Source organism: Seriola lalandi, unplaced genomic scaffold (genome assembly GCF_002814215.2).
Source record: "Seriola lalandi dorsalis isolate HSWRI2012SDOR001 ecotype SW California unplaced genomic scaffold, Sedor1 jcf7180002054795, whole genome shotgun sequence".
In the NCBI taxonomy this organism is placed as follows: Eukaryota; Metazoa; Chordata; class Actinopteri; order Carangiformes; family Carangidae; genus Seriola; species Seriola lalandi.
In genome coordinates, this window is record NW_019525348.1 from 1,028,654 (window position 1) to 1,038,407 (window position 9,754).

A 9,754-nucleotide genomic window follows, 5' to 3' on the forward strand; every position below is an offset into this window, starting at 1 on the left:
GGGGGGTCAAGGCTGGGTCATCAATAACAGGACAGTATGACAAGAAGGATGCTTTATTTGTTTTTGGTAGTGCGGCTACAGTATGTACAGTACAAATACAGGCAACTTCATCTTGTTCTCACATACACATTGTGAATCATGTCTTCCCTGTCCTGTCTGGTTGTTGGAGGGTGGGTGGGGTGGGGGGGTTTTACTGGGACACAGTGGAGTTTAGAGGAGGATGGCGGCCGGGTTGGGGTGTAGGGGTGTTCAAAGTGGAAGTGGTTTTTCTCTCAGCAGCATCCTCCTGATGAAGGCTTGACAGTAGTGCCGGGGGTCAGCTTCACGTTGGGCTTTTCCCCTCCTCCGGCTGTCGCCCCAGGGCCCATCCTCTTCTTGATCTCAGCAGCCATCGTCATGAAGGCCTGCTCCACATTGGTGGCATTCTTGGCGCTGGTTTCCAAAAAGGGGATGCCCAGAGAGTCTGCAAACTCCTGGATAAATACGAGGGACAGAGGACACAGGTTTACACATCTCTTTATTTTATTAGTGCAAAGTAACTGCAGCAAAAGTGGATGAGAAAGAGCTGGTACACACAAAAAAGATGTCATGTTGGTCATGTGGGTTACAGGATGTAATGAGGCTCAATGTGAACACTGTGGGATGATGTAGAGGTTAACCCTGAGGTTAGCTACGACCTCAGCCTGTGGCTGTAAGTCTCATCTGAGCAGGTTGTTTCAGACACAGCAGTCTGCTACACAAGTTTGTGAAAATAATGTCACTCTGTTCACTAAAACATCCTGCTGGTGGAATAGGGTTATTATTAAGATCTTAATATTTTAAATATTTTTTTTAACTGTTGCATATTCTAATTTGATTTTCATACTTTAGCAAATAAAAGTAAGAACGTTTAACTACTGGACGTTAAATATTACTATCATAATCCATGATTTTCTACTTATTTTCAGTAAAAAGAGTTAATAAGAGTTCCTCTGTGAAGACACAAGAGAATCTTGTGCATCAGGTTTATGTAATAAAGTGTGATTTATTAATCATTACTGAGGTAACTGTGAAAAATATTTGTTATTGATTCTAGGTGATACTGCTGATGTGCAGTATGTAACTGACACACTGTGATGTGGAAAGTTGAAGCCTGAGAATGAACTGTTGAGTGACGTAGGAGACATCATGTGTCCAAGATCAACTACTTGCATATTTATAGATACTGAATCTAAGAGAGAGGGAGATGACACAGAACTGCACCGTCTCCATTTATAGACAGTTTGGCTGACTGTGGACTGATGAATATCTAAACTCTGACTTTACACTTCCAACTTCATGCAAATCAGCAATTCTTGACCTTAAATCTTATGAGTTTTCTTTTTTGTAAGTCAGTCCAACTTTACATAATGACTGGGTCAGGTGTGTGGAGGGGAGAGTAGAGGAGGTTTCAGCTTCTTTCTCAAGCTCTTTTTCATTCTTGACAAAACTACTTCTGTCACTGTTCATTGGTTAACTTAACACTTTCTACACTAAATTAGCACATATGAGCAGGTTTTTTTAAACACAGGTAAACACACTCAAAAAGGTAATTGACTTCCTTTCACTGTCAAGAGTTTGTCTTTCTGTTCAGACTGAGAGGACACAGGCACACAACTGCAGGGAGCAACATCATCACATGCAGTTACAGAACACGCACGCACGCACGCACGCACGCACGCACGCACGCACGCACGCACGCACACACACACACACACACACACACACACGGGGGAGAATGAGTGAGCTGCTAGCTGCCTGCAGACAAGTAAAATGGATCGGTCGCGTCTCATCCCCGGGCTGTTGCTTCTGTCAGTGTCAGAGCATCTGTGTGAGACGCTTCCATCTGTGATTGTGTTTTTAAAAACTTATTTTGGGGCTGCAGCTCACACTTTCATCTGCGAGTGCAGTGTAGCTGTGGTGTATCTGGTGTAACAGCACTATGCTGGACAGGTGACGGGTGTGTTTACAGTGTCTGTGCTCTGAGAAACGTTACAGCAGGAAAAGGGGCGAAAATTAGGGAATTCACCCGAGTCTAATGTTTACGTCACTGCCAATTAGAGCCGGGGCCAATAAATACCCTGCGACTACTGCAGAGTCATTTGACCTGGGTGTTTTTTCTGTCCAATGTAAAAGGGGCTTTAGTGCAACATCACAAGTGTCTGGATGGATGACAACACCCTGCTTTCCACTGAGGCCATTCAGAACAAGAACAAGTAGAAGTACTTCATTTGTTGCATGCTGAAGCCTTGAGGTGAATACTAAGTGAAAAGAATTTGTTTGTACTGCTAAAAGACATTTGAAAAACTCACCAGTTATCTCTTAAAATTGTTTCTACTCCATTTTGCTACTATATATCTACTGTGATGTAGATACAAACTGGCTCATAGCTAGACCTGTTCCTGGCTTTCCCTCCAGGCCCTCAGCTGGGACCAGCCTTGTCCGAGTCTGTTTCGGTTTCTCATTCTAAAAGGATTTCAAGTGTTAAGGGTAAGCCATCTACAGCCATCTTAACTAACACACCTTTCAGTAATTTCCTTAACGACACAGCACAGAAAATAAGATCTATTTTAAATACAGAAGCCACTGTAGCATGAAAAAGATGACATGCAACAGCTTGTGTGTGAGTGAAACACCCAGGTGCCTTACCTTTGCTGTTGTGTAGTCCACCACCTTCTTTGTCGTCAGGTCACACTTGTTCCCGACCAAAAGCTTGTTGACATTTTCACTGGCATAGCGGTCAATCTCCTGTAGCCACTGTTTGACATTGTTGAAGGACTCCTGAGGCAGGTAACAGATTATCATTAGCACTGAGCTAAAATCTGATACTACAGGACCTCAGCAGCCTTGACAGAGGCAAAATTAAGCCTTAATGCAATATGAATGTGTTATTAAGACCAGTGTGCGCTGCTCTTAAAAACACTGTGCTGACAGGAAGTCAGTTTGAAACATTGCACGGCTAGAACACGATATAAGAGCAAATCAAAAGGCACGGTGGAGTGATGTTTATGGATCCATTCACAGGTCACATGCTTCAATACGGAGGACTTCAGTTTTGCATTTAATGAGGCCAAGTGGGTTTAGTTCCTCATTTCTCTGTCCTCTGAACATACAGAGGACAGTGTGGCTGCAGCATGGACTCTGTTCACAGCTGCTCACAACTGTTCCTAACTAATGTAATCTACATAAGGCACTGTCCATGTTACGTACAGTGCATCTAATGTATGTTTGCCCTCTGGTTAGGACAACGTCCACAGCAGATGATTACATGCAGAAAACCAGTTACTAACAGACTTAAATGGGTACACCATGTTATATGTGTCTGGGAGAAACACAGGTGGTCAGGTAGACACTTCAATCCTTTATATCTAAATGTTATTTTGGGTCTTTCATTTTAATTTAGAGCACATGTGCTATCAAACACCTGCTGAGCAAAAGAAAGCCTCATTCCTGTGAAAACATAGAGCCCAGAGGGCAACCTTAACACAGATGTATTCCTGGCCAAATATAGACCTGACATCAGGTCACATTATTTCTAGTGCAGCAACAACACACCCTGATAGCACACAACATTTCAGTGGTCCACGACATCAACAGTAAACATCAGTTTGTTTCTCTGACTCAAGTAGTTCTTGTGCAACACTTCCACTTTGACCAGCAATCAAAGATCATACAGTGTGAAATCCACTGAGTAAGAGGAAGATGGACTCATTTCCCCTCATCACAGGCCAGAGAACAAGGATTCAGTAAGGTGAACACTGGTTTCTCACTCAAATAGAAAGAATTTCCTTGGTCTTTTACACTTCTATATCTGCACACGACACCAGACATCCAACCAACAGACATCCAGCTCTGACTGAAAGCAACAAACAGGCTCCTCTTTGCTGGGGGGTCTAGAGGATCTAATACCGTGATCTAAGAGGGGTCCAGAGAGACCTCAGCAACATGAGGAATGGTTCTTTCTCTGCATTGCGGTGTATGAGAAACAAGCCAATCCAACTATGTCTTGTCACGGTGCAAATTTCAACCATTAATAAACAGATAAACGTGTCTTCCTGAGGTACAATCTCATCTGTTAGTGTATCAATGAATACGTTGTGGTAGGTATGAAAGGTGTGATGTTATACTGACCTGGTCTGTGACATCGTACACTACAATGATACCATGAGCACCTCTGTAGTAGCTGGATGTGATTGTACGAAACCTCTCCTGGCCCGCTGTATCCCACTGTCAAAGGAAAAACACGAATACAACCTTTTAAACAAAGGATTAAATACAAATAAAAAAACAACAAATTATTGATTAATTGCTAAATTTATTTTTTTAAGAAAAATTGAGAAACAAGTCCAACAAAGGGTTTCCTGCTGTTCTTTGTCATATATAATTGTAAACGAAACATTTTATGGCTATTTGGACGTATGCTCAAACCAAACATTTGAAGATGTCACATTTGGCTCTGCAAAGCTCAGACTTATCTGAGCACTTGAAAATAAAAAATGGCAGATCAATCGATAATGAAAATAATCGTTAATTGCAGCACTACTATTTGTATCTAAAAAAGCTGCTGATATTCTATATTATTATTCTCGTCAAAAAATCCCAAGAGCAGACTAAAACCAACACTGAATGTCTCCTACACACAAGAACTGTGTGTGTATCAAAACCTGATATATCTCATTCCTCAATGCTAAACGCATGAGTGAGCCACACTGTTGCACTGGGTGACATGTCCCTTCATCACCATGAACACACACACACAAACACTGTAGTTTATTTTGATTGGGTCCAACATACACCTTCCTGCTGCCCCAAATACTCACTACAGCACCAAGTGAATTACTTACAATCTGAAGTTTAATGGTCTTTCCATCCAGCTCTATGGTTCGTATTTTGAAATCCACACCAATAGTGCTAATGTAACTTTCCGTGTATGTGTCATCCTGCAGAGAGAAACAGAGTCAGTTAGATCGTTCACACAACCTGTTCACTTCCTGCTTCACTACACATAGACAGTACCATCAGTCATTACTAGCACAGGGTGTTGGTAAGTGTAACTTTTTCAGTAGTAAACAAATTGGAGCATATTACACTGTGAATGAAATGAGTTACAGACACATTTACACATCATATCCTGTTAACAGTAAGTTTCTAATTGAGTTCATAAGGAACCCAGTTAAGATTGCTAAGATACATTGTTGTCCAACTTCAGTTTGCATGAAATCACTGCATAATAAACCTTGAAATACTCTTCAACTGACTCCTGCTCAAGCAGAAAATTGAGTTAACATAAAGACAGTGTATCTGCTACTTTGGGGAAACTTACTGCGAATCGGAGAAGAAGGCAAGACTTTCCAACACCAGAGTCACCAATCAGGAGCAGCTTGAATAAATAGTCACTGTGAGGGAAGAATGAAAACACACTAGTTAGAGGACATTCAGAAATTGTTAACCAAGTAAGTGTGTTACAGATGACCCATTTAAATAAATAAATGGCTATGATAGTGATGGCCTGGACACATTCAAGTCTGACTCAAGATCTCAGGTTGATTCTTTAGAACAGTCAAGGGGCATTTACCTCAAAACATCAGTTTGAGTTACATGCAAATATGCTGATCAGAATATGATGATCTTAGTGTCATTACATCATTTGGCAGAGTTACTGGAAGGTCTGCAATTTACAAGAAAAGGAAACACTGAGGACAATGAACCCTGCTGAGCTCAGCTACATTTTCTGAAGGAAGCTGGTTGATCATGTGATTGGACATATAACGCCAACTGAAAGCAGAGCAGAGGAGTACTCTTTTCTTAGTATGTTGTACCTCTCTACCCCAGTTCTGAGGTTAGTCTAATTCATGCTTACTACAAATGCAAAACAATCACAAAGAGACTTGAAATAACCACAAAACTACAAAGATGCTTGAAATGACCACAAAGAGATACAGATCAACCACAAAGAGACACGGAACAACCGCATAGAGACACAAAACTACTCTAAAAAGACACAACACTACTACAAAGAAACACACAATAAAACAGAGATTCGGCACAATAAAACAGAGATTTGAAACACAAAGAGATGCAAAACTACTACAAAGAGACTTGATACGACCACATAGACAAAAAACAACCACAAAGAGACACAAACTTACTAAAAAGAGACACAAAACTACGACAAAGAGACACAAAAAAGCAAAAAGAGACACAAAACTACGACAAAGAGACACAAAAAAGCAAAAAGAGACTCAAAACAACCACAAAGGGAAACTACTTTAAGACAATTGCTGTAGTCTTATTTTGTCTCTCATTCAGTCAGGGTGTCTTATATAGTAGAAGTGAATGACCTTTCACCTGCTAAGGGGACCATTATATCATAATCTGTCCATGGCTGATAAAAAAGCTCAGTTGTGCCTACTACTGAGTAGGAACTTCATCTGGATTTTAACCATAGAAACCTAGTTCTACTTTTGGTTCCTGGGCCAGACCTCCTGCCCCCCTCTGCAAAAGTCCCTGCTCCGAAGGTGGTACTTTCCTATGACCCAGACACAACTGTATCAGGGTGGAGTTAGTAGAACTGAAGACCACACTGAACACCACAGGACAGCAGAAGCACCAGTTACTGTTAGCATTAACAGGATTTAGGATGACACTTCTGTACATTATTGCTGTTGAAATGGAAACTACTGAGCTGACTTCCTTACTAGTTCTTAAAAAAAAAAGCATTGAGTCATCTAGAAAAGAAAAAAATAATCAAACTAAAACTTGCTTTGCTCATTGTTTCACAGTGGCTCCTCGCAAAACCTTCTGACATTGATGTAAATATCTGGCGCACAAATGTGTGGGCTCTTATTTTCTACCAAGCTGCTACTATGCTTCTCAGTTCTTTATATTGAGAGTGAAGGAACTTTTAGTCCCAGGGATCATGTAGTCTGTTTTGGTAGTGTGCTCTGGTATGTGCTTTACAGATACTCACTTTTCACTCTCAAAGAGTATTGTCGGGGGCCAATTACATACTATGGGGTGGGCTTTCAGCTATTACTTTAATCCTGCCCAACAATCCACTTTAACTCTATGATTCAACACGGCAAGTCTAGGCAGCCTGCAGCCAACATACAGGTCTAAACTACATCCTGCACCACTTACAATTACACTCGTATAAAATTAGGCAATATAATGATTATCCTTCACCTCCCCATAAAACATGTACACACACAGACCAATACCAATGCATGCAGATATACAAACTTCAGACAAACCACTTTGTCTGTCTTATATTTATTTTGTCTGAGACCTGCTAGTGTTAAACCTTTTTTCTGTCTTAGATTTCCTGCTGACCCTTTGCAGCACCACACTCCTAATAAGGCTGAGAAAGAAGGCTAAGCAGAAATCCAGTGGCATGGCAAAATAACAAACAGTACACTTTTCTTTCAATTTCAAGGACTTTTCCTGCGTGTTATGGTCCCGAGGTGTGAAACCCCTGAGCAAGGACACAGACTTCTTGATTGGTTGTATATGATTATGTGCTTCCCTCTGGTTTCAGTACAATGCTGGTGCCATGGTTAAAAATACATCCCACTTGTCTTATTAACACACAGCCTAAAATGTAACCTGTCTGATAGTGGTAAAAACCCCAAACTAGCAAAGTATAGTAATATAAACCCACTGATATTCCATCAGTAGCATCAGTAGAGGGAAAGCGGTGTCTCACACATCAGCTGAGCCTGGTAGTATCCTGCCTCCCAGGACCGTCTCAGTTTCTCCTTCTCATTGTAATAAAATCCAGTCATTCCCTTTTCATTAAGCCTGTGACTGTGGACAATGGCTGTCCTTATGCGAGGTTGACCACTCACTGCTCAACACAACTCTGACAATAACACAAAAGTTGAGTAACAAGGGTATGAAAAAAGTCTATGATTCAAACTAGGTAAAGGTTGTTACCTTACTTAACACAACATGTTTATCTGACATTAAACCTGCAAAGTCCAAAAACCATCATTGGTCTTTTCACCATGGTTCAACAGAAAAATCCAAATATACCATTGATAAGTGTCAAAATGTGCAATTTATAAATTCCTACTGTCATTTTAACTAAAAGTGTGGTATTCAGCAGACTAAATTAAAAGGTACACCATAATGTGGGGTAAAGATGCCTCCCTTTCATTCTGACACTGACTCTGTGAGTGTCTTGGACCTTGCCTCTGAGTATCTGTTCCATGCCAAGGAGGTGAATCATTAATACAGGATTAAGCAGTGTACAGAGAGGAACGTGAATTAAATTTCACCATTTTGCATAATGATAACGTTAAAAAATATGTCAAATAAATAAATGGCTGCAGTCCAGAAATTCTGCCATCCACCCATGAGAACATTTCTGAATGGGAAAACCAAAGCCAGAGAAAGAAAGCTGAAGTAAGTGATTGCTCAACACTGCTGTGGTGAAACCAGGGGCTTGTCCTGTGGCATGTGACCTACACATGACTGCTTCTGCGCTACTAGACCATCTGACTGAAAACTGAGTCATGGTCAACACCAGGTAAAGCGTACAACCAGTTACCTGGGCGTAAACAACAGATGACGGTTGCTACATTGTCTGAGTGCGATCAATATGTGGGATATCACGATGACACACACAGACAACCTGATAGTTATAATCATCAGCTGTCTACAAATATAATAAATGGATTATGATTATTATGATTTTAACGAGCTAACTCTCGGTGTCTGATAGCTACATAACACTTGCTGTTGACCATCTAAGTTACAGGGAGCAGTCACAGCTCTGTCCTGTATTTACATCAAAGAACTGAGACCAGAATCACTGAAGCTGCTGCAGCTGGAAACAACACCTGGACTATGAGGACATAACCAACATTTTTGTGTTTATTTTGTAAATATATAAATCTATCTAAATATATATGGAATAATCACCGTACCTGATGCAGGCACAGGTGGATATTAACGTCAGCTGATGATAGCTGCTAACTTAGCTCAACTGCTCATATGAAGTTATTTCCCAACGCTAACCTACGTGTTAGCACAGAGCTAACCGTTAGCTAACCTTAGCTCTGAGGTCCAAAATGTAATACAATGTTTTTCAGCAAGATACTTACTATTCTGGATTCATTGTTGACTCGATGTATGACCTGTCTCCTCTCGTGAAATGTCTCTTTTTATCAAATAAACAGCGCTGTTTGGTTGATGAAAATGCGTTAGCTTACTCTGCTCCCCAAACCTCGGCCGGCTACTTGTTTCTCAGTAAAAACCCAAAATGGCTGCAGCTCCGACCAGGAAACAGCTAACATTAGCCAGACGGTTTAGCCGAGTCAGGAGTAACGGAGGGACGGTGTCTAAAAACAGACGGTGGACCGTCTCTACAACCGTAGACCTAATGGGAATAAACAGAGTAGATGTGTCTAACCGGGCCGGTTGTCTCTGAGTGTGTCGGTGTGTCGTTAACGTTACTGCAGCAGCGACCTGTCAGCCCTCACAGAGATTACGTCATTTAGTGAAACGTGGCACACAGGACTCACACACTGCCCCGTGTACACAAGTACACATTATACACAAGTTCCGGTCTAGTACTTCAACATAAACCTCGCCCTCTTGGACTTTGTATTATGTGCATATGCCGTACAGCGAGGCTTTTATTTACAAAGACATGATTACTATTTCCGGTCATATCCCAGTTACATCTGACAAGTTTAACACACTAATTTATCTTCCGGTAACACTGGTCATT

At 41.1% G+C, this 9,754-nt stretch overlaps 1 protein-coding gene across 1 annotated transcript; it reads right to left on the reverse strand.

The window, feature by feature from the left end:
• Positions 1-37: 37 nt before the first annotated feature.
• On the reverse strand, positions 38-9,526 carry LOC111669518 (ras-related protein ORAB-1-like). The gene is made up of 6 exons (XM_023425849.2): positions 9,126-9,526; positions 5,342-5,414; positions 4,863-4,958; positions 4,150-4,245; positions 2,668-2,799; positions 38-473 (listed from the first exon to the last, which is right to left on the reverse strand). Exons 1-6 carry the CDS (start codon positions 9,137-9,139, stop codon positions 273-275), a joined length of 612 nt encoding a protein of 203 aa, XP_023281617.1. The 5' UTR covers positions 9,140-9,526; the 3' UTR covers positions 38-272.
• Positions 9,527-9,754: the final 228 nt, after the last annotated feature.

Bases quoted from the DNA above. Each gene is read 5' to 3' on its own strand.
- LOC111669518 (XM_023425849.2), bottom strand. The intron at 4,959-5,341 runs GTAAGTTTCCCC...TTCTCTCTGCAG, and splicing joins GCCTTCTTCTCCGATTCGCA to GATGACACATACACGGAAAG. The intron at 2,800-4,149 runs GTCAGTATAACA...TACCTGCCTCAG, and splicing joins TGTACGATGTCACAGACCAG to GAGTCCTTCAACAATGTCAA.